The 24,139-nt window shown below is 42.0% G+C and overlaps 2 protein-coding genes and 1 long non-coding RNA gene across 3 annotated transcripts; 1 reads left to right on the top strand and 2 right to left on the bottom strand.

The window, feature by feature from the left end:
• Positions 1-13,410: 13,410 nt before the first annotated feature.
• Positions 13,411-18,952, bottom strand: LOC111258184. The gene is made up of 4 exons (XR_002678794.1): positions 18,857-18,952; positions 18,352-18,523; positions 14,605-15,267; positions 13,411-14,471 (listed from the first exon to the last, which is right to left on the bottom strand). It is a non-coding gene; the product is annotated as an uncharacterized LOC111258184 (long non-coding RNA).
• On the top strand, positions 15,235-19,584 carry LOC101772650 (LRR receptor kinase SERK2). Its single transcript, XM_022829031.1, has 11 exons — positions 15,235-15,374; positions 15,944-16,073; positions 16,359-16,430; positions 16,547-16,690; positions 16,757-16,828; positions 16,955-17,020; positions 17,114-17,181; positions 17,283-17,420; positions 17,595-17,942; positions 18,272-18,660; positions 18,960-19,584. The coding sequence occupies exons 1-11, from the start codon at positions 15,305-15,307 to the stop codon at positions 19,281-19,283; spliced, it is 1,821 nt and encodes a 606-aa protein (XP_022684766.1). The 5' UTR covers positions 15,235-15,304; the 3' UTR covers positions 19,284-19,584.
• Positions 19,152-23,501, bottom strand: LOC105915057 (pentatricopeptide repeat-containing protein At4g19890). The gene is made up of 4 exons (XM_022829030.1): positions 21,290-23,501; positions 20,834-21,158; positions 20,614-20,685; positions 19,152-19,284 (listed from the first exon to the last, which is right to left on the bottom strand). Exon 1 carries the CDS (start codon positions 23,445-23,447, stop codon positions 21,399-21,401), a length of 2,049 nt encoding a protein of 682 aa, XP_022684765.1. The 5' UTR covers positions 23,448-23,501; the 3' UTR covers positions 19,152-19,284; positions 20,614-20,685; positions 20,834-21,158; positions 21,290-21,398.
• Positions 23,502-24,139: the final 638 nt, after the last annotated feature.

Genomic DNA, 24,139 nt, shown 5'->3' with positions numbered 1-24,139 from the left:
GTTCGCTGAGGGTATTCTGCCCTTCGCCGAGTGCCCCTGGCACTCGGCAATTTGACTGTGTCCCGTAGTGCTAGGAGTAGCCTGGTAACATTTGGACTCGTATATAATTCTAGAGACAAGCATAAGGAAACTAGGTTTTTTGAAGACATTCCTAAATTATAATTTAAGGTACTAAAATTTGGTACATCAGATGCCAATTTTACATAACTCCTATGTTAAAGTAATGGTAAATCTTGACACGTCACTACCTGACTACTCATAATTGTATAAACGATATTTCAATGTGAAATATTCTTTCTCTTTCTCTTGCAGATTCAGCTTGGTCCTTCGGAGTTTCTGACAGGAGTATCTTGAACAATTGGTCCATTCAGAAGTCTGCTGAACGTTATAACGTAGCTTACATTTGTCACCAACAACGCTCGTAGTTATGGACCATTCGGAAAAGGGCGAGGAAACGCCATTCCACATACAAATGCAAAACAATGGCAGGATTGTTAGTTTCTTTGGCCGTTCTAGCCAACATCTCAATGCAATTGGTGTAGTCTACACGAACCATGATGTACTAATAATTTCCTCCATATTAGTTTTATTTTATTTTTGTTTTAAATCTAATCTTTACTTAATCGGTTTACTTCCAGGTCGGCTGGAGATGGAGGGGTTCTTCATGACATCACAGTAAAACCACATCACTTGTAAGAATGATAATTTTTAGAGGAACTACCATGAATTAACTTGAGATTCTATCCAGGACCACAAAGAGCAGGAGCACGGTGCAGGTCCATCAGGAGATTATCATAAGGTCAGCATAATCATTATGAAATCTAGCTCTCAACTTTCAAGATAATTTTCCTCATTTATAGTCTTAATTTTTTGAAAGATATGTATAGTCCAAATTTGGGCCATGGGGTGGAGATGGGGGAAGCCAACAAGACATCAAAATTGTACCCTACCGTTTGGACAGGGTTACAATTAGAAGTGGAACTATTATTGATGCAATTGAGTTTTCATATACCGACCACGATGGTCAGTACCACACCGCAGGCCCTTGGGGTGGCCAGGGGGGAGGCAATAACTCTGTGAGTATGAAGAGAACAACTCCTTCCCGTGCAGATCTGAATCATGAGTTGGAAATAATTGGACAAGAAGATGTACTTTTCTCTCCATATTATTTTTATTTAATAACTTCTCTTTTCCACTAGTACAAAAACGATTTCTGCTAATCCACAAGCACAAATAAGGGGCATTTGTGCCAGCGGGCCACGTAAGCAACCGACAGCACAAATTGTGTGTAGATGCCTCCTCAAATATAAAATATTTTTAGGTTTTATTGCCAACTAAAACAGAAAAATGATTATAATAAATATGTGACGACAGGTGCTTATGTGGCCCACCAGCAAAAATCGTCATTTGTAATGGCGTGAAGGTGCTGGCGGGTGTCATAAATGCAGGAACAAATCGTTTTGTGCACCAGCAAAAACATTTTCTGCAGTTCATTGTGTAGCATCCCTAGTTTCAATGTGCATATCAAAAGGCTAATTAGAGCAATTAAGAGTTCAAACCACACTTAAACTTTAAACCTTGTCATGTTTAACAAGCAATGCACTTAGCAATTGAAATATCACAAAAAGGGGCAAATTAAAGTCAAACTAGGCCAAACAAGAAAATTAGTGTGAAAAACAATCAAACTAGGATGGAAAGGTATAAAAACAATAAAAAGTTCAAATCCCAACTTTTGGAACCAATTCAAAGTCACTAAGTGTCCAAAAATACCTTAAAAAGCACTAATTGGCGGTAGTTGTTAAATTCAAAATTTTATATAACAACTCAACTTTTGGCCAACATAAACGTTGTAGAACTTTTCAAATCCAACAACTTTTTTTATTTGAGATTTCACTGATTTGGAGTGGAAGGTGTTCAAAATTCAAGCCAAAGTTCAGAAAAATTTGAACTTAGTTCATTTTCAAACTCTTCCTTGAACTGGCGTTCCTCCAATGTTGGCACTTGTTTATCCCCAAATCTAACCAAGTTTTCATACCAAAGCCTTTGTAGAACTTGTAGCCTATACTTTGGATAGAAATGTTTGTTTTTGGTTTTTGCAATGTTTGAGTTTGAAATCGTGCGAATTTTGGCTCAAAGCTGCTGTCTTCGCACGCCATCGCGTTCCAGCGCTTGAGCCCGGAGTGGTCACCGTGTCGCACCGCGCCACGTGGCACCTCGCTGTTCGTGCAGCACCACCGCCTATCGCCGCCGGCGATGCAATGAGACGGTCCGTCCACTCGCCCAACCTACTCGCACGTGATCTCCACCCCTCCACGCCACATCTCCACCAGCCTATGGCCTTGCACGCGCCCACGTGCCTTGGTAGGCCACCACCGCCACGTCGTCGCGCTCCACTGGGTTCCGCCGCTCTGCCACTCGCCGCCGTGACTGGACAACACGCCTGGCCACTCCTTTCACACGGCAAAGCATTTCTGCACGCCACAATCTTCCTCCTTTACTCTCCGTTGAGCTTCCGCGCTCAGCGCTGCTCCTCTGCTCCATCGCTACCCAGCCGCGCAGGTGCTCCCCAACCCCAGCCCGCGCTTATCCTCACGCCCTTGGCTCCCCCTTGCGCCCCTTCTGGCTTATAAAAGCCTTCACTCCCCACCTTGCCGGCACACGCGCAAGCCTCTCGCTCCGCTAGAGCTCCGCCGCGCCACCAGAGCCACCTCACTGTAGAGCCCGGCCCTCCGGCCACCCCCGCCTCCTGCTGAGCTCGCAAGTGCATCACGCACACCCCACCGAAGCTTCCCGAGCCCCTCCTCAGCCAGCTTTGCCACCGCTGGCGTCGGAAACACCTCCCTGCCACCATGCACGAAGCGCCGTCGTGAGCCGCCGCCATCATGCCATCCCAGCCCGCGACCTCCATAGCTCAAAACACCCCGGTGAGTCCCTAACCACGCCTGAGCCCTTCCCTCGCCCCCGTTTTGCTGGAGCTCGCCAGAATTCTTGCCGGAGCACTGCCGGCCACCCAGGAACCCCTTTGCAAGTTCCTAATTCTTTCCAAGAACTTTAGTGTTAAATGTAGGGGCACAATTGTAATAGTTCAAAACTTCCAAGGGCCTGAGCATGAAATGAGTTTAATCTTTCTATTTTATTTGGGTTTAAAACCGCTGAACTTTGGAAATGCCTAAAAAAATTGTAGAAAAATGCTAAAAATGTGAAACCAACTCTGTTAGACTCTAAATGTTGAGTAGTTTCATTGAAAAAATAGTTTTGGTCTTGTTACTGTTGTAGATTTTTCTCTAGGATTTATTTTGTGTTTAAACCTTTAAATGCTCCATAAATCACACAAAAATGATAAAGAGATAAATCCACTTCTATTAGTTTACTGGTGATATGCTTGTTCTAGATATGAATTTTGTGACACCGGTTTAGGTGATGAACACACTGATTTAAGTCAAACATTGAAATGCTAGGTCTAATCTTAGTATTTACACTATAAATGGAAGAAAATAGGTAATGCAAAACTACTTTTGTTGAGTTCCTGATACAAATGTTTCCTTAGGAAAAATATTAGTTCCTGTTGAGACATGTTTTGATCTCGTTTAAACTCGTACACATGGTTTGATACACTTAATATATGGAAATTAGATGTCCTTCTTAATAAATCATGGAAAAATTACAGTAGCCTCTGTTAAGCCTAAAGAACCTCCTGTAAAAATATCGGAGTCAAATTGTCAATGGAACTTGAGTTAAAAATAGTCAAACTGTCAATGGAACTGCCATAGGGTGTTGTTTTAATTTTATTGATTTCTGTAGAAGTCAAATAAGTCCCAAAATTTTACAGTAGCTCACGGATGACATTGAGAAGCCTCTGTAAAATGTTCATAACCATATCTTACAAAATGGAATAAAAATAAATGTTGAATAAGAAGGGTAGAATAGGAAAGGTACATCTAGGTGGTTAAGAAATTTAGAAACAGGATAGCTTTCCAAATGGAAGTTGATCAACCCTAGAGTGACCCCACCTTCCTTTTTAGAAGTTTAAAAGAATTAAACTTTATATATGTACACAATCACCATCAGGCTAGCCCGAGGATTAGAATCACGAAAGCATTTTACTTAACGTGAGATGAACCCACCTTCCTTTTTAGAGTTCAAGTGAATGAAATAATAATATATGTGTACACAATCACCATCAAGTCAAACCTAGGGTTTGAAACACGAAATCACTTTACCTTACGAAGAATTTAAGTTTAAATCTTGTCTAGGTGCATGTGTTCGTTGTAAGCTTTACACTTTTACAATAATATCTGAATGCATCCTGCATATCAAAGCGTGAAACTTGAATTATTGTGTATGCATCTCGTGTAGAAGCGAAGCTCGTCGACAGAACTTACGAGCTGCTCCAGACAACCGAGGAGATACTAGCAGAGCTGCACCAAGTCAAGGCCGAGCAAGATCCTAGCCAGGCTTGCAACGAGCTCCCACTAACCTAGATCACAAAGGAAAGCCCCAGAGCATAACCCTGATTTAAAGTTCATACAATATCTATGCTACTTATACTTGTGCATTTAAGTTCATAAGAGTTGATTGAAAACTTAGTTGCATGATCTCAGGTACCTATGTCTGAACACTAGCATGATAGGTCGAGTAGTTGCAATGCTAAATAGGAACTTGGTAAAAGTCGAGTGATTTCCTGTCACTCGCAAGTTGTAGGAGTTGCTTGCTTACTTATGCTACAACCATAAGGATGACGGGCAGGCTGGGCTTTGGTTTTGACTCGGTGGTTTTGCCCCGTCTGTCTAGTAATAACCGTGCTGCACTGAGTAAGAAGTGGAACACAGAACGATTATCTAATGATGATGCTTGGTATAAAATGTTTGCACAACATGCTTGCTTAGCACAGGTGCTTACCTAGAATGGTTAATCTACTAGAACCTGATGCTAAAACTTGAAAGTAAGGACCTATTTTAGATTGTTTTGGTAAAAACAAACCTCTCGATCAAAAAGCCTTGCATGTCTAGAAGATGGTGGAGTAGTTACCATCTGACGGTTAAGTCTTGCTGAGTATTCTTGTGGCTTTGTTTTCCGTTAATATGGATGTTAGTGAACTTGCTGTGAGTGTTACTTGGCCGTCCCAACTCCCTCTGGGTTGGACTGTCGAGCGGGATCCATCCTCAGTCAGCGAGGACTGCAGTAACTGATGACATGGCAGGCTTCACCATAGCATCGCTGCTTCCACGTTTAGTTATCGGGTCTTTTCTGCTTCATCCTCGGTCAGTCGGGAAGGGTATACCATGGGCACGGTAAGGTCTCATCGAAGTGAAGGACCTTTGGGATAGACAGGTCGGATTGGGATTGAACAAGGTTACCTAGCCGTTAGATCTCCATCTGGTCGCTAGATATTCGGGTGCTGGAATGGGCTGGTCGGAACTGTGAAAGGCTGTAGGGTCGACTAAGCCTGGTGTTCGTCCAGCTACCGTTGGCTGTTGTCTTTTCCGCTGAGTCCATTACTTCCGTTCCGTGGTAGATGAAAAATGTCTCATGCTTAATCAGTGCTACTCCTGTTTGCTATTCACCTTCTCTTAAACCTTCTCCAAAAATATATAACCAGAAGCTTGACCAGTACTATTTTTCTTTTCCTTTTTGAAGATTCATCTTGAACCCGAAGAGTTTATACTGAAAGCTTCTGGAACATTTCATCCATGTCCGTGGGATAGATCAATACCATGCAAGTGTTGTATCTTCTCTTACATTTGTCACCAACACAGGTAAATCACATGGACCTTTTGGAACAGAGCTTGGAGCTGCTTTCCAAGTTCCGGTGCAGAGCAATAGCAGAATTGTTGGCTTCTTTGCGCACGGAGAAAATTACATCGAAGCAATTGGCGCCTATGTTCGCACTCTGTAACCAAAGCCTGTACTATATTCAGTATTCTTTCTCCATGAATATTGAAATAGTAGCTGGTGTACATCAACGCAAGACGCTTAATCGTGTATCCATTTGCCTGAACATTGAGCACTGGCTGCAGAGTTCACTTGCTGCAATGTTATTGGTGAGATGGAATTTTTATAGGTCGTCTATGCTCTGGTGTCCGCGCACACTAGTTTCTCTTTCTACAGGGCCGCATATTTGTTTTTGCTGTGTTTCCTGCAGAAACACACAGGCACGAGGAAAAGGACCTTGCATGCTACAGCGAAAGACAAGGTTGCTGATCGGTGCACGTGCAATAAAATTTTAAATTAGAAAAAGGTAATAGTTGTTTAACCGAATCAAGTTTCGACTGTGCCGTTGTATATTTATTATTAAGATGAGATTTTCAAAATAAGATCACACTTGACTATATTTGTATGGTATTTTTATCTTTTTTATAATATTGTAAAGTGTAAGACATTAAACTGTTCTAGAGATGTGTTCACAATATTAAAATATTTACAATTGATTATATCATATATGTGGAACAATATACTTCATTCTTGGAACAATGTATCAAGCTGATGGAACAAAATACTCATCACATTGAACACAAGATGCATATATGTATGATCCTTTGGAACAAATGTTTCGAAATGGAAAATGTAGATATCACGTGGAACAAAAACTCGTATCATATGGAACAAAAAGATCTGATTCATTGAACAAGAGTTTTAGTCCACGGTTATATCGCAATTGTATCCACGATTGTAAACGTTGATTGTCCAGACGTGTTGCAGAGTTCATGGACGGGAAAATAGTGTTGCACCAATATGTCCTGGGTGTCCATATGAACTTCCAAACTGGATAACGTGGCACTATGATCTGCGCATGTTGTTTTCTAGTACCCATCATCAGAGGGGGGGAAATCAGAAGAGGAAAAGAAAACGGAGCGTGTGAAAATGAAAAATGACAGGACCCTGAATTATCGACAATAAGTTGCAGTTCCGACGACGATTATTATATGGACATGATAAACATGAATAGGTGGACATGAGAAGAACAGCAAGTTTGGATGCTTCTGAAAGACTGATCAATTTGGACCCATGAGACCGCGGCCTTGAAGAAGGCGCCTTCTTGGGCCCGTTGGGGTCCGTCTTCTCGTGGGCGTCGGTGGAGTCCGGATAGAGTCCAAGCTTCTGAGGAACTTCCCAGATACTGTGTTCAGTTTTGCGGGGGGAAAAAAGATATACTTTGTTCCGTGATTCAGCTACTACCTCACGAAGTCACGATTATTGAAAACAGCCGATTACATGCTCTCCACCATTTTGACTCGGCCTGAGTGACGTTGCATGGTGATGTAGGCATGGTGACCTACTATCAGAGGAGGAGTAGGGAATCTCATCTCGCAAGGGGAAGAGAACGGAGCGCACGAACGGAATCCAGTTGCATTCAGAACAAGTTGCAGTTCCAGCAAATTGCGTGGACGCCAGAAGAGCATCAATCCGCCATTAGCTTCCAAACCATGATTCTGAAAACTTTCTAGCTTTATTTCGTCCTTGTTTTCATTCAGATGCCATCCTCTTGTTCAGTTAACGTTGTTCGTGTCCATGAAAAAGCTAGCAGGGACAAAGACCGACACATCGCCGTCTCGTCTGGGCTGGCTGTACCTGTACTACTTTTGCCTGTTGACTAAAAGGTCCTTCTACTGCGTGAGATATCTCCATTTGGCCTTTGTTTTCCTACGAGAACATTATTCTCGCACAACAACACTTTGCAGTTTGCGCAGTTGCTTCTGAACTCTCTCTCAAACCCACTTTTCTTGCTGAACTTCCTTTTATTTAAAGCCTTCTTTTTGGCTCAATGCTGTGATTTTCAATCATAATGTCTTCGATTGGCTCAAGTTGTGCGTAAGCAATGGGGTACTCTTTATCCACAGTCCACTCTCATTTCCACGAATTCCTTTTGAGCTCGTTATTTTTGTCTTTGCATGAGAGCAATACTGCTTGAAACAGCGAAAATCCTGTGCGTTTCCAGAACAGAACAGCAACAGCTCACAGCTGAAGTGATCAAAGGTGAGCGTGAACCTTACTGAAAATCTAGTTCGATGACTACCTATTTTCTTGTGTACAAATAAACAACCACAAGCTTCATAATCGCCCCTTTATCTACCATTGCAGATTCAGCTTGGCCCTTCGGAAGCTGTGGTGAAACATTCTGAAACAATTGGAGCATTTGGGTTGGGAGCTTGCCAAATGTTGTAACTTCTCTGACACTTGGTATGGACTGTTTGGACGAGAGGAGGAACAACTGTTGCCCACGTCCCATTGCAGAGCAATGGGAGCATTGTTGTCTAGCAAAGCATGAACCCTGTCTCTTATCACCGATCATGTTTCAGTTATGAAATGGGGACCAGGTGCTGAGACGACAGTTCAGTCGTGCGCTCCTACTTGCTAAATGATTTTTGCTATCCAGCATGGACTACAAGTTTGCAGTAATCAAATTTCAAACCTTGCCCCCAATTCAGGCCTGAATGTGCGGTTGCTTGCGTCGCTGCTTATTCCAGATTTTCAATCGCTGCTGTCATGTCCACTGTCGTTACATCTCAATCATGTTCAGGATTGCTATTGACTTCTCCAAGCTATGCCCTGCAGAGTTTCCATCCTTATCTTTTGGGGGTCCTATAAACTTCCAAACGGGATGATGTTGCGCGATGATCCATGCGTGATGTTCTGCGGTATCTATGAGAACGAAATAAAATCCAGAAGGGAAGACAAAGAGGAGCACATGAAACTGACAGCATCTAGAGCAACAGGTACTTGGAACAACTTGCAACTGTTCACACTGATGCTACACAGGCAAAAAAACAAAATTTGACACAGGAAGTAAGAATACAGATGTGGACATCTGGAGGGCTAGCACGTCAGATTGCGACGCATGTCATTTCTACGAATTCATGTCAAAGATTACTTCCAACACATGTGTTTGGATGATTCTGATACTGTGCATGTTCGCTTCAGCTTATTCAGCCGGCAAACAGTGTTTTCCTCTCACAACAAATCAGCCGTTTCAGCTTTTCAGCCGGTTTATAAGCTGAAGCGAACAGCTTTTGCCGGCATATAAGCTGAAGCGAACAGGCCCAGTTTTCCAACCTTTTTCCTTGATTTCAGATACCAATATGGACCCATGAGGATTCTTTGCGTGACATAAAGAAGGCTACCAGATTTGGTTAGTGAGAACCCACACAGTTTTCGCATTTGAGCAATCTTTTGTATGTCTGTTGTGAAATGATGGCAAATCCTGTCTCCTGTCAGTGGACACGTTTGGATAACGAAACGGGGACCAGTATTGACGACAGCTCCCACTGACTGTTCCCTTGCTGCTTTCGAAAATTCCAACTTGGTCTCTACGTTGTAGCTCCAACCTAATCCCAATTTAATCATGAACATTCAGATGATTTTGCTGGTTAATTCAAAGTCCAGGGCATTGTCTCGCAGTTGTATTACAAAGTTCATGAATAAGAAAATAGTGTTCCATCATTATGTTATGAATATCCATATGAACTTCCAAAGTACGCATAACATTTGATTGTGAACTATGTGATGTACAAACTCATCTCAAAGGCAGATTTGGATGTTTCTCAAAAATTCCCAGCTTATCCTTGTTTTCAGACATCAACTTGGACCTATGCATGAGAATATTCTTCATGGCATGAAAAAGCTAACAGTGACGAGCACCTACATATTTGTCTCATAGGGACTAGCAGTACTTCATTGTCCTTTTGACCAAAGGCCACACTTTTACTTGAGATTTTGCAATTTGCCATCGTTTCTTGGGAGAACAGCACTGCTTCAACAATTTTGTTGTAACAGTTACTTCAGAATTTGTTTTCTAAACCATATTTATTTTTGAAACTGTTCCTTATTCAGAGCCATGTTTCTGGCTCACCGTGCAGCTGCAAATGAGCAATGAGCTGTCGTTGACCACAGTCCACGGAAGTTTTAGGCATGGCCGTGCATTAGGGCTTTAGGGCTCAGCGTCTGTTGCCATACACAGAGATGGGAAGAAACCAAAGGCATATGGATAAGACTGGATATTTGGATTGCTTCGTATTTTCCTCGAAATCATGGCCAATGCAATATTCCGTTCGAGTACGTTTAGTTTGCATAAGAAAAACTTTGTACTTCTGAACTTTGTTCATGCTAGTTCCTTAATTTCTATTTCATTTATTGACCGCACATATCTAGCAGGATTGTCATGTATTTTGATGTTGAAGGCTTAGAGAAGTGCTTGTAGCACTAGACCATCAAAAAGTGACATCCAACTCTTTCACCCTAGGAAGCAGGGGAAGTAGCTGGTTACCTTTTCCACTCATGTCATTGTTCCTGTCTTTGGAAAATTAACCATCTATCTGTTTGCTGAAATAGTAACACAAAAAGATCCACCTTTTTAACAACCATTTTAAATTCATAGGAAATAATCATTTTAATTTTCTCTCCATCTTTTGCTAATTGCTACACATGTGAATGAGTGAAAACATTCAGATGAACACTTCCAATCATGTTGGGCTCTAGGAATTTTGATAGTTTAATTAAAATCCAAATTCATGTTTCTAATTTTGGAGCTTGTGCAAGCAAGCTATCCCATTAATTGAATCAAAATTCCACAGGGGTCTGAAGCAGAAGTTGAGAAGGTGATACGTACTCTTTACGCTGGGCCCACAAACAGTCTCACATGACTCAAACCACTGGTTTGACACTTTGAGCGTGAGCAATGTTAATTGGAAGTGAAACAATATATCTTTAGTTCCACAGCTATTTCAGTATTTTGATTTTTTTCAACCCATCAAGTAAAGGCAAAAACATTTAAATTCATTTACTCAATGTAATTTGGGTCTACCCATTGTTGGCAAAAACTGCAACCTCATCAGGATTATCCAAGTGTGTAAACGCTCTCCAAAAAAAGATATTTGTTCCGAAAGAAAGAGAATATTGAATCAGAGCACGGTTAGTTTGAAATCAGTCGGTGTAGCATTGTACCATCAGAAAGTGACATCCTAATCATTTTAGCGTATGAAGCAGGGCAACTAGTTGGAGGTGCCTTCCACACATGTCCATTTCCCTGTGTTTAGAAAATCAACCAATCTGTTCGTCATGAGTTAAAAAAGAGCTTGCAAGGTCCCCTTTCACCTACCATTTTATCTTCCTCTAAAGAAAAAAATCATTTAAGTTTCCTCTCTATCTTCTGCTGATTTTTTGTGAATGGATGAAAGTACATGTAGAATACTTCCGATCTGGTTATACCCTTGGAGTGTTTGGAAGGGGATTGCTTTGCAAACTTCTATGGTTTAGATCAAGTGTTTGGAAGAGGATCACTTAATTAACTTTTATGATTTAGTTCAAGTTTTGACTAAATCTTGAGGTTCTGGACCCAATTTAATCTAAACACTAGTGATCCATGTTCAACTCACCCTATTTCCAACAAACCCTGTGTTTCAGGTCCTCAACTTTCCCTAGGGCTGAAACAGAACATCAAAAGGAAACAGCCTTTACACCAGCTCCACAGTCGCACGACTCACACTAGACTCAGTAACCGGTTTGACACGTTGAGCGTGAGCAATGGGCTTATCTCTCATGTACAATGCATAGTTGTATCCCCAGCATGATGGTACTGTCCTTCAGGTCCTTTCCTCTGTTTTCTTGTCTTCTTGTCTCTGCATCAGAGCATCAGGACTCACCTGTCTGTGTGCCATACTACGAAAAGTTGGGAGGAAACAGCACAGCTCAGAGCTGGAAGTGACCGAAAGCCATGGCATGGATAATTGCTTCATGGAGAGGGCAGCTGGATGAGGATGGGTTTGGAGCAATGTGCGGCACGAGCAAATCGAAGTGGGAACAGAATATATGCGTCCAACACTGCACTAGATTTTGCACAACTTTGAATTTTGCAAAAGATTTTGTTAGTCATTGTTTATGCTGGGGTGGCGCTCTTGTGGCTAACCTTGAATATTTGACGTGTAGGTCACCTATTTGGGCATCAATGCAAAGAACTCTTCCTTTTTTCTAATGTATTATTTATCTGTTTCTGCCGTGTAAACCACACATTCCACACTTGCAAGGAGTTACAACAATACTATAAACACAAGTTAGAGGCTAAGATTGAATCTTTGAGTTGTAGAGCACCTGCTAGAGTTTTGTCAGGAATAATCCTCTCTTTCGTGTTTAATGTCAAAATGTTTCAGTGCTGTAAAGCATTTCTTATTCATACTTGTAGGTAGCTTAGCTACACTAAACAAAGTTTTAGTCATGTGTTTCACTCTTTATTTGCCTAAACAATAGTCTCTCTTGAGTCTTGGATTCCTAGGATTAGGAGACTTTTTCTATAGTACCCTACTCTAAAATATTTTCTATTTTAACAAGGACAAAATGTATTTAAAAATACTTTGCATATATATACTTTGGATTTCAAGCAGCATATTTTAGCTCCACATAATTGTTTTGTGCCAAACTGCCCACTGGCAATGGTGCTAGAGGAATGCATGTACCAATAACTGTACCAGCATATGTGAAGTAAAATTGAGGCCAAAAATTTATATAAATATGAACAAGGAAATTAGTTTCTCAATTTCATCAAGATAAAAAATGAAAAAGGTGAATTATGCTATCCACTTGTTTGAAATTTATGTGCTTAATACAACAAGAACAACTTCTTTCCAATTAACCTTTTGATCTCCAGCTGTGTAAAGGAACAAATAAAAAAGAGATCCACAAATTAAAGCAGATTCTTTTCCTTTTTTTTCATTCCCCGGAGTGGAGGAACAACCTTTAAGGTAAAGGAACAAATAAAAATAAGGATAAAATTTTAAGAAACAAATGTGCTGAGGAATGGATTAACTTACCCATATTGATATAGGTTTCTCCAATATTCCTGTGGGGATAAAAGGCACATTTGCTGCTAAGATTCACCATTCTTGAACCCCACAAAACTCACAATCATCTAGGAAACTGCACAAAGTATGATTGGCATGTAGACATTTCAGTGGAAACTGATCCGGAGAGGATCCTTGAGAGAAGTCAACGGTCAAAAGCGCCTCATTTTTGTCTGTACTATACTGCATGAAACCTTGCAACCATAGGCCATGTGAGTAAAAAATTCAGGTTGTTAGTGTTAGATGCAAGTAAACTAAAAACAAAAATTTACACTAGTAGGATTGGTAAAACTTTGCTTTGCTATACCAGTTACCATAACAACATGCAAATAATCTGAAGAGGGATAACAACACGCAATTAGTAATGCTAATCGAGTGGAAGTAAATGACAAGTAGATACACTCAACACTCTTTAGTGCGATGGACCCATGTAATCATGAAAGGTACATTTTAGGCTGGGCAAACACACAGAGCAGAGGACTGACGACCTGTAATTTGTCATCCACGTATTGTCTTTTCAATACCAGGGAATAAATGACTCAGCAGGAGCAACGTCAGCACAGTACACTAGTGAGACTGACAGTGTCACTAATCTTCCTCGAGAAATGTATACAATTATACACAGCGTAGTTCACTTGCTCCAATTGCTGTATTAAAACAACAAAACTTTCACTAGGGTGGCGTCCACATCGATATTCTTCAAGAGTGTCGCCTAACAATAATTGCATGGGACCTGGATGCTCCACAAAGTTTATATAAAGAAATATAGGGTGGTTTTTGCAGTTTCCCTGCGTATCAGCTAGTCAATGGTATGGTGCGAACTCCCATCATTTTATTTCAACAACCTATGCTCACACCCACTGCACTTCCTTTTTTTTTCTCTAATACTCAACTTGCTCTACTCCCAGCAAAATCTTATGATAAAAGGTAGTAGTGCCCTTGAGATTTAGAAGATCTGTTAGTCGGCTGATAAAGGCCCCTAACAGAAACTTTTGGTCCTCCGACGGGTCTATGAGAAGGTTATTCGGCAGCCGTTGATTACAAGTGGACGGCTTGGATCAATCTGAGCTGTCTGTTTGCACGATCCAATGAACTGGCCGGGAGTACCTCCACTTCAGAGAGAGCTGTGATATATTTGACCCATTCAATTCTTTGTGCACCACTAGCTAAACACTTGTTCCTCAGCTCCTCTCCGTGCTGCTGAGAATAAGCCTGCTCTCCTCTCCTCTTCAATCTCAGCCTTCACCCCGGGAGACAGCTCAAAGAAAGAAAGTTCTCAGAAGCTTGGAGCACAACTTGTCTGATACTTCTTCCTTCCCCTTTTCTAGGTAAGTTCTTGCCGGCCTTCCTTGCATGCTCACATACAGAACTGCCTGTTTGACTTCATTGTCGTCGTCATCTTCTTGGAGCACCTGTTTGCTTGACTGGATTGCTTCCTCTCCATTAGAGTGGTTTGCCGCTTCTGAGCTTTGAGGGAATATAGCCTGTGTCTTGCCTTTAATTTTGTGGAATGGCTGTTGGGTGCTTGGGGGAAAACGGGGAAGAAGAGACACCAAAGGGTGGATGGAATACCTTTGCTTCAGCCCAAAACACTACTAAACATGCAAACACTACCTTTGGTAAGAGGAAGCTTCCACCTGGACCCTGCATAACCAAAATGGACAGGAAACTTGGTGAGAAATTCCATTTGCATACCATGGTTGCAAGTTCTGGGAACAGAGTAGTCAGTGATCGTTGAGAAGTTTCCATGTAATTGGGAAAAGGAGAGGGAACATACATGCCTATTGCTCAGCTTGTTTTCCAGTATCAGGTTCCTGTTGCAACTAGGAGCTGATTCTGCTTTGTTGTACATTCCATTGTGCGTTTATCCAAACACAAAAGATGCATTCCATCAAGTACGAAAAACAGTGGCTGCCTTTAGTTTGGATTTTTAATGACACCCTTTTTGAAGGTATAGGTCTGTAGGTTCATTGGGCACCTCTTTTAGATACAGAATATCGGTGGGACCAAATAATGGACTCACATGTACATATGTCTTGGAGGAACTTTTCTTTGCTGAGAAAACTACCCCAGGAAAATTCTGAGAAATGAAGGATATGGTTCTAACTACTGAAGTCCAGTGCCCACACTGAGACTCTTCACACGTAGCAATGATTTCTTTCATACAAGTGGTCCAAATGGGATCCCAACTGAGCTAGTTCTTCACTGTAGACATTATTTCAATAAATAATCTTAATTTTATTCTGAAGTAGATTCTTGGCATGTTCAGGTACAATTCCATCTTGCTTCCAGTTGAGGAGCATCTTTCTCTGAGCATTTCTGTTCCACCATCTCATACGCTTCTTCCAGTGACACAACAGTCAAGCATCGATCTTGCTTCAGGAGGGCTTTTGTTTTGAAACAACGAAACGGATTGAGTACATCAGCCGCGCTCCAATTCCTGAAAACATAACAAACTGAGGATATTTTCAGAAAGCATGAAGCTGTTAGTTTTTGCGCTAGTTTTATTGGGATGTCTACAATCTTCTGCTGCTGCTGAGTTCCAAGGTAAGGCCTTTACATTTTTTCCAAATAAGATATTCTTTATTAGCTAGCATTAGATAAGACGATAGTAATTTAAATTGAAGTATTGACTTTGAATTGAAAAGCTGTCATAAGTGACATGGAAATTATTGTGCTATTGACTAGGCTATCTCTAAAGACCACAGAAGTGAATCTTAGAAATTTGGCTCCCTGTCCATGTCACCGGTCAAATGTTTGAATCAGAAACTCTAGAAGGAAACTACGGGATAGATCTCGTAACACTGTAACACATACCAGTGGAGTGGAGCAGTGAATTGCTTGACCCCTTTCAGCATGCTAGTGCTGTTGCAATATTCTTTGCATTTTCCAGGGAGCATCAAGGCATTTACATTGAGCAAAGTTAATTTTCCTTAGTTGAAATAGACAGCTTCAGATTAGCATAATATACTCTATGACACCCTATATAGTTAAGCGCTACAGAATCCAGATTGCAAGTGAGACACTGAATAGATTCAATAAGAAGGATTTAACCACTTTTTTGAGAACTCGAGTTACATCAAGGCCCCAGAAATAAGACTCTGTTTTGTCTGCAGTCGAAGCACTGTATGAAATGAGGCAACAACTCATCGATAACAGTGGTGTGCTTAATTACTGGAAGGATAATCAAATGAGCCCCTGCTATTGGGACCATGTTACTTGTCAGGACAACAAAGTTACAACAATGTAAGTTTACTTTGAAGTTGGAATTCCATTACTGACCAAGGCAGCTAAGGTTTAACCAAATTCACATTGTGGTCTTCGAATATAAGGATATTTCCTATTCTATTAGCTAACTATGTGTGAAGTGACTGATCCCAAGTTCCCAACTGTTCATAAAGGAGGAACATTTTCATTTGGATAGAATATTTTTATGCTTCACTCTTATCTGGTTTCACTATTCTAAATTTGTAATACCATGTACTTTGTCTACATGACTATTTGCTTAGTTTCTCATTTCTAAGTCTGCAGAAGTTTGTCCTCATCTGGGTTAACAGGAACCCTGTCACCCAGCATTGCAAAGATAACAACTTTACAAGAGCTGTAAGTTCCCTTTTGCCTGTGCAACATTTTGTCCTCACAAACATGAGTCCAATCATAAATAAAATTATGTCTAATACAGGGATAAACTTGCTGTTTGCTACATACTATGGTTTCAGGATATTGCATGGCAACAGCATAACTGGAGTGATTCCTCAGGAGTTTGGAAACCTATCAAGCTTGAAAACTCTAGACCTTGGAAAAAATAATTTAAATGGCTCGATACCGGACACTCTTGGCCGCCTTCCTAAACTCGAAATTCTGTAAGTCAGCCATGACTCATGTTATCAAGGTTGATAAAAAGGCCCTAACAATGATAACTTGGACAGGGATCTAAGCCAAAATCATTTAAGTGGGAGTATCCCAAGCTCTTTCATAAATCTTCAATCATTGAATAATATGTAAGTTTTTAACTTCATGATGTAAAACCTGAAAAATATTTGTTATATTTACTGCTGCCATTTGTTTAATAAAGGAAGTCAATAACAGTTCGGCAATCATATATCATAAGTCACTTTATTTTGCAGTAATCTTGCATATAATAATCTTAGCGGTGAAATACCACAATATCTACTTCGGGTGCCTCAATACAAGTATGTCATATCTGCACCATAGCATATTACAGAAACAAATTTCATGTGTGCTACTGTACAATATACTTAGTAATTGTAAATTTGTCTTTCCAGCTATACAGGCAATCATTTGAATTGTGGTCAACATTTATTTCCATGTGAAGGAGGCAGCACAAAGACAGGTACTTTACAAACAAACTGGCAATCCCTAATGAACACTAAATTTTGGGGAAACTGTGAGTGCATTTTTCTCAGGATAAATGTTTGGTAATAATACATTCAGATGGATCAAAAAACTCCAAGTTAAATGTGGTCCTTGGAAGCATTGCTGGAGCAGTCACACTACTTGTCCTTGGAGTTCTGTTTGTGTTATGGTGGCAAAGAATGCGTTACCGACCTGAAATCTTCATTGACGTCTCAGGTTTGTCTAGCAGCATAAGTGCATAACAATGTTTTTTCCATAGTGACCATAATGGTGATTTTAAAAGCAGAAACATTTTCCCATAGACTGAAATGGTTAGATAAATTAGCATTCTGAAAGAAAGTACCAAACTTCTTTTAACTGATACAAGAAGAAAATGTTCAACAATTCCAGGTCAGAATGATCACAGGCTAGAGTTTGGGCAAATAAAGCGGTTCTCATGGCGAGAGCTCCAGATTGCAACCAACAATTTCAGTGAACAGAATGTTCTTGGCAAGGGTGGTTTTGGTAAGGTGTACAAAGGAGTTCTTCCAGGTCCAGACAGTATAAAGATTGCAGTGAAACGACTGTTTGACGTGCAGAGTCCTGAAGGGGAAATGGCTTTCCTCAGAGAAGTTGAATTAATAAGCATCGCTGTCCATAAAAACATACTAAGGTTGATAGGGTTCTGTACGACACCAACAGAGAGGCTCTTAGTTTACCCTTTCATGGAGAATCTGAGTGTTGCTTCCCGTTTAAGAGGTACAACTAAGCTAAGACCATCTCTTTTGCATTATACTATATATCTTTATTTATAATAGTCTATGGCTTTGTTTATTAGATTGTTCTTCACTCAGAATTGTCAGTTGAAGCATGCAGTTGTATCTATAATCTAATATATTGCCAGATATTAGGAATGGAAGTGGTAAGGTAATGATGCAGAAAACATGCAACAAAAGTATGCATAGTTGAATTTTCTCTAAATTTTATCCAGGATACTATTATAATTTCATAAAAGTATAGACGTACCGTAATAATTCCTGTTTACCATCCATCTTGTCAAATATTTAGTAACAAACTTGAAAATGCAGATATAAAACTGAATGAACCAGCATTAGATTGGTCTACAAGAATGCAAATAGCTCTTGGTGCTGCACGTGGTTTGGAGTACCTTCACGAGCACTGCAATCCCAAGATCATCCACCGTGATGTGAAGGCTGCCAATGTCCTGCTTGATGGAAACTTTGAAGCAGTGGTAGGAGATTTTGGCCTAGCGAAGATGATGGACATAGGGAGGAATACAGTCACAACGGGGCTCCGTGGTACTATGGGCCACATAGCTCCTGAGTACATAAAGACAGGAAGGCCATCAGTTAAGACAGATATCTTTGGATATGGTGTCACGCTATTAGAGATTGTGACAGGAGAACGGGTAATTGCATTCTATCCTGAAGCAGGCGAGATCATGCTAATTGATCGGGTAAGATAACTACATGATCCTAATGATTGTTGTATAAGTACATGAATAGATATCAAATTGCAAAATGTTACTGATAGATCAAGGAAAATTAAGAGAAGCATTTTAAGGTCTAAACAGAAAGTTCTCCTAACCACAGTAATCAGTAATCTATTATCAGTGGACACTACGTATAGGTATAACCACACAATTATCTTACATTTTCTGATGAACCATTGCTTCATATGTTCACATAGTTGACCTCACTTAAAAAAAACAATTGTTAAATTCACAAGTTGATTCAAATGATTGTGAATGTGAAGGTCAAACTAATGATGGAAGAAGGGCAACTAGAAGCCATTGTGGATCGCAATCTAGGTGATCTATACAACCTTGAAGAGCTGGAGAAGATTATCCAGATAGCACTCCTCTGCACCGACATGGAACCTGATCATCGCCCTGCAATGTCCGAAGTGGTGCAGATGCTGGAAGGAGAATTGGTCCCAGCAGAGCGATGGCAGGAGTGGCAGCTGGCTGAGCTCAACCGACGACAACAGTATGAAATGAGGCAGCAATGCAAACCATTCAGCTTCAGCGAAGAGTCTCTAAACATTCAGGAAGCCATTGAGCTGTCGACTGGAAGATGAGCTGCAAGATCATCAAAAAGTGACATGATTTTCACTTGTTCCTTCAGTAGAAATGGTGCAAGGAAACTCCAGAAGTACGCTCTATGAATGTTGACTGCTAGGAATAGTCTATAGGGTCCTGATGCCATAGCTGGCATGGGCAAGTGCATCCATGTCCATGAATATAACAATTGGATTACATCTAGTGCAGACCATGTGTATACTATAGACTATAGATTGTTCTACATTTTATTTGCATTCTGTATCAGTGGATAACTATCGGTGCATAAATCTTGCAAATGACATTATCGTGTGTGTATCATTTGCTTGTTACAAATCCTCAAACGTGAAACTTGAAAAAAAAAACATTTAGCCTAGAAAACCAAAAACCTCATCATTGAGCTAAAAAGACCTTCTGCCTAAAGTGTGTCTTCTAACAGTTTTAACCAAAAAAAAGATTATTCAATTCTTAGTTTAGCAGGACAAATGTATTGAACCTCCCATCAATAAAGATACAACCAACAAAGAAAACTTAAGCCCTGTTTGTTTGGCTCCTAGATTATATAATCTAACTTATGGTCCGAGGACAACATGGTAAAAGGTCACCCTAGATCACCAAAAATAATCTGAAATAAGCCATCAGGGCAGAGCTTATTTCAGTTTATTTTGGTGGTCGAAGGTGGTCTTTTCCCATGTTGTACTTAGACCAGCTAGATTGTATAATCTAGGAGGCAAATAAACAGGCCCTTAAAATAACAATGTCATGACTTTCTTAGGACAAAATTAGCATTTAAGAATACAATACAAGAAACAGACGATGATAATGTGGAACTTTTGGTTAAAAAAATGTCACATCGAGCTCAAATCAAACATGTCAACGTAAGCATCTTCAATCAACAACTGTGAAGGCATCCTATATGGCAGTGTTTTAAAGGCAACAAGGCGACCTAAGGTGAGCTGTGTACGCCTTATCACCTAGGCAACAAGGCAGACCTGTTTCCTAAGGCGAGCTGGGTCCGCCTGGATGCCAAGGCGTCGCCTAGGTAACGCCTTTGAAACACTGCTATATGGGACAATCAATGTTTTGCCTAGGCACCAAGAGTTCCCCAGAATACTAGCAATCACCGAGATTTACATAACTGGGGACGAATGCCTCTAATTTATGAGCATCCTGATTGACTTTTCTCCATTTTCAGGATGCTCTTTTATTCGGTAATATTGTAATTAGCTAGAATTCAGTTTTTGCAGGAAATTTGTTGATTTCCAACCAGGTTAACCTTGAGAGGTAGAGTCAAAGTCTGTCTGGTGTGAAATAAGCATGCAGCCAACAGCATCGCAACAGTTACAGTACCTAGAAAAGTCATAGGAGTTCAAACCACTGAAGGCAGCCACCCTGAACAGGTTCAAATATCAAGAATTACGTCTGCAGAAATTAGACCACAGATAAACAGAACATACATGTGTAAAGTCTCAAATACATAAAATCAAATATATACATTTTTCTCGAACAAGACAGTAGAGAAAATCAAATATATTCTTCAGAACTAGGTACAGTGGGAGAGAGAACAAACCTTAAATTCATCATACACAAATCAGATGAATTTTATAACACTGAACATATTCAAAGCATTTTAAGAAAAAATTGTTAACCTGTAGAAACATAAGCATTCACAAGAGTTGCATCAGTAAAATTGAAATCAGGCCCAAATGAAAGATTGCTAAAATGACGAGGATATCACAATTTCTATTCCTTATGAACAACTTGCCTTGTTTCTTCTCACATATTGTATGCAAAAGCAATCTTCTCACATAGTTTATGCAATAGAAAATTCCATGCCATCATCAAACAGTTCTAACCCAGGTCATTGATGAATATCTGATCATCTAGACCATCACCTGTATATTTTATTATTTTGTAAGATCAACAAGTATGCAAGAGCAAAACTTTGAGAACGTAGTACTGGTAAATGAAAACTACAAAAGGACCAAAACGAGCATTGAGCACTACCAATAATTGATTGGCATACCATTTACGGCCAATTGATTGACATAGCAGCTCTGCTGAACAGGAGCATTGAGCACTACTGTTAATTTCTCTGCTGCATTGGTAGACAAAATTTGGATTACTCTTGTTAATCAAGCAATGGTTGTGGCATCCTTTTGATGAAAGTTAGAGATCCTCTTCGAGATCTTTTCAGATATTTCAGAAGCTAGGGCATATCTATTGCTGTTATAGCATGAATTGATGAAGCTTGTATAAGTTAGATGGTCAACAGTGTAATGCTTCTCCAGAACATTTTTAAGGAAAAGACTAGCAGCATCCAAATTGTCCGCGGCGCTGAGCTTTCTAACAAGTGCATCTGCTGTGTGAGCCTGTTGCCGTTTGTCCAGTCTATCCAACATGGATACAGCAATGCTTATCTTCTCCTTCCTGCAATATTCAAAAGCTAAAGTGACACGAGTTACATCACATGGAACCAAATGTTTATCAAGCATGCTCTCATATAATGCCCGTGCTTCCTCTAGTCTGGACTCCTTGCATAACCCACTTATTAGGGCCCCGTAAGTTATTGAGTCAGGAAGGCATCCATGTTGAACCATTCTCTCAAACATTCTCAGAGCCGAGGTTGATTTCCCAACTTTACAGTATCCGGCAATCATTGAAGTATAAGTTTGTTTGGTTGGCATTAATCCTATGGCAAGGCATTTGTCAAACAGCTTCTGACTTTGTTCCATTTGCTTTTGCTGGCAGTATGCAGCAATAATGGTGGTGTATGTGTCTATATCCGGATAGCAACCATTATCTGCCATCCTGTTGAACAACTCTAGGGCATACATAATGTGGCCCTGTTTGCAATGCTCAGTTATGAGTATAGTATATGTCACCTTATCAAGATGCAGCCCCTGACTAGTTGCCATTCGGAGAGCCTTGTAAGCTTCTTGAATCTGTCCTTTCCTACACAAACCACCAACAATAGCATTGTATGTATAAATATTGGGCAAAAAACCTTCCTGCTTCATCTTATTCATCAGCTCAAAGGCACGATCAAAGCTGCCTCCTTTGCAGTGACCATCGATCAGCGTAGTGTATGTGTTTGTGTTTGGCACAAGTCCCTGCTCAACCATCCTCCCCAACAGCATCTCAGCTCGAGCAAGCTTCCCCTCTTTGCAGTACCCTCCAATCATCACAGTGTATGTATGCACATTGGGCTTGTACGAGCTGCTCTTAACAAGCTTCAAGAACAGCCGGAACGCCCGCTCCGTCCACCCAATCTTGCAGAGACCATGTATCAGCGACGTGTGCGTGTACACGTTCGGCTTCAACCCCTTCCTGACCATCTCCTCCAGCACATGGAACGCCTGCTTGACGTAGCCCCTCTTGCACAGACCATCAATCCACGCGGTGTAGTTCACCATGTTCGGCGGCATTCCCATCTCCGACATCCTCCTGAACAGCTCGGACACATCCTTGAGCCGCCCCTGCTGGCAGAACGCGCGCACAACCACCGTGCACGTCGCGTTGTCCAGGCAGAACCCGTGCTGCCGCATTGCCACCAGCAAGGCGTCGACCTCCTCGAAGCGCCCCTCCCGGCAGCACCCGAGGACCAGCGCCCGGAAGCTGCGCTCGTCGGGGCGCACCCCGCCGCCCCGCGTCATTCCGTCGAACATCTCGCGCGCGTGCGGGAAGCAGGCTGGGTGATGAAGCCCGACGCGGAGCACCCAGTTGGCTGTCTCAACGCAGAGGGGCAGCCCGTGGCTCCGCATCTCGAGCACCATGTCCGCGGCCTCCCGGAGCCGGCCGGCCTCCGCGAAGGCCGCGACCATCGTGCGCATGGCCTCGTGCGCCATGGGGAGGTTCCCCCGCGCAACGAAGGTGGTGGCGGCCGTGGCGTAGAGCCGCATGAGACGGCGGAGGTCCGGGCGTGCGGCGAGGCGGCGGAAGAGCGCCAACGCCGCCGCGGAGCCCGCGGAGTCCGCGAGGGACGGGAGCGCCGCGATGGCGTCGTCGGGGGCGAGCGAGGCGGGGTCGGGGTCGCCGGGGCAGGCGGCATCGTAGGAGTGGAGGGGAGGGAGAGGGGGACATGAGGCGGCCGGGGTGGCGGCGGTGGAGAGAGGCCGGAGCATGGAGATTGGGGAGGAGGAGGAGGCGGCGGCCATGGCGGTGGCGAGAGAGCATTTCGGCATGGAGACGGAGCGGGCGAGAGCGCCACTCCACTTGTTTTCTTTGGAACACGGGAAGAGCTTGTAAACCGGCTTTCCATAGGCGGAGGCGGAAAATGTGAGTTAAATACGCTTTCGAGTTCCGAATCCCCCTAGCAAATAAACCCGCTATCATAATCCGAGACCGTTCATTTGGTGATGGACGGTCGCGGCTTGTTGTAAGCACTGCTCCGGCTTTCCGCAGGGGCAGGGAGCTTTCTGCAAAAATGAGTCAGTCAACACCCTCCCTGAGCCCACCTCACCAGCGGTGGCCACCGCCCAAGCCCAGCGACTCCGATGTGTTGAATCATTATCCGTGGTGGAGGAGTACGTGACGGCTCCATGGCTGTGGCCGACTCTGCTGCTCTCTGCAACCGTGCGGTCACCAGCGGCACCTTCGTCGTCCTCCCATGGCCTCGACTCCAACGGGTGACAGCAATGTTTGGGAAACCATCTTCGGAATCCCCTTCGGACGGAGAAATCCTTTCGTCTCTGACCATGACGGCTTTTTTGATTTGTGGCAAACTCTCAGTGCAGGGATAAGGAGGACGGAAACGAGGGCCTTAAGAGTACAAAGGGGCCTTCGGGACTCGACGATGGCGGGACGGCCGGAACAGAAGCTACTGCATTCGGCTCATCTTCAACACAAGTTATCAGAGGAGCAGAGCAATCCCATG

Source organism: Setaria italica, chromosome VIII, assembly GCF_000263155.2.
Source record: "Setaria italica strain Yugu1 chromosome VIII, Setaria_italica_v2.0, whole genome shotgun sequence".
Lineage (NCBI taxonomy): Eukaryota > Viridiplantae > Streptophyta > Magnoliopsida > Poales > Poaceae > Setaria > Setaria italica.
The sequence above is the reverse complement of the archived record's forward strand: the minus strand, read 5'-3'. Positions and strand labels throughout refer to the sequence as shown.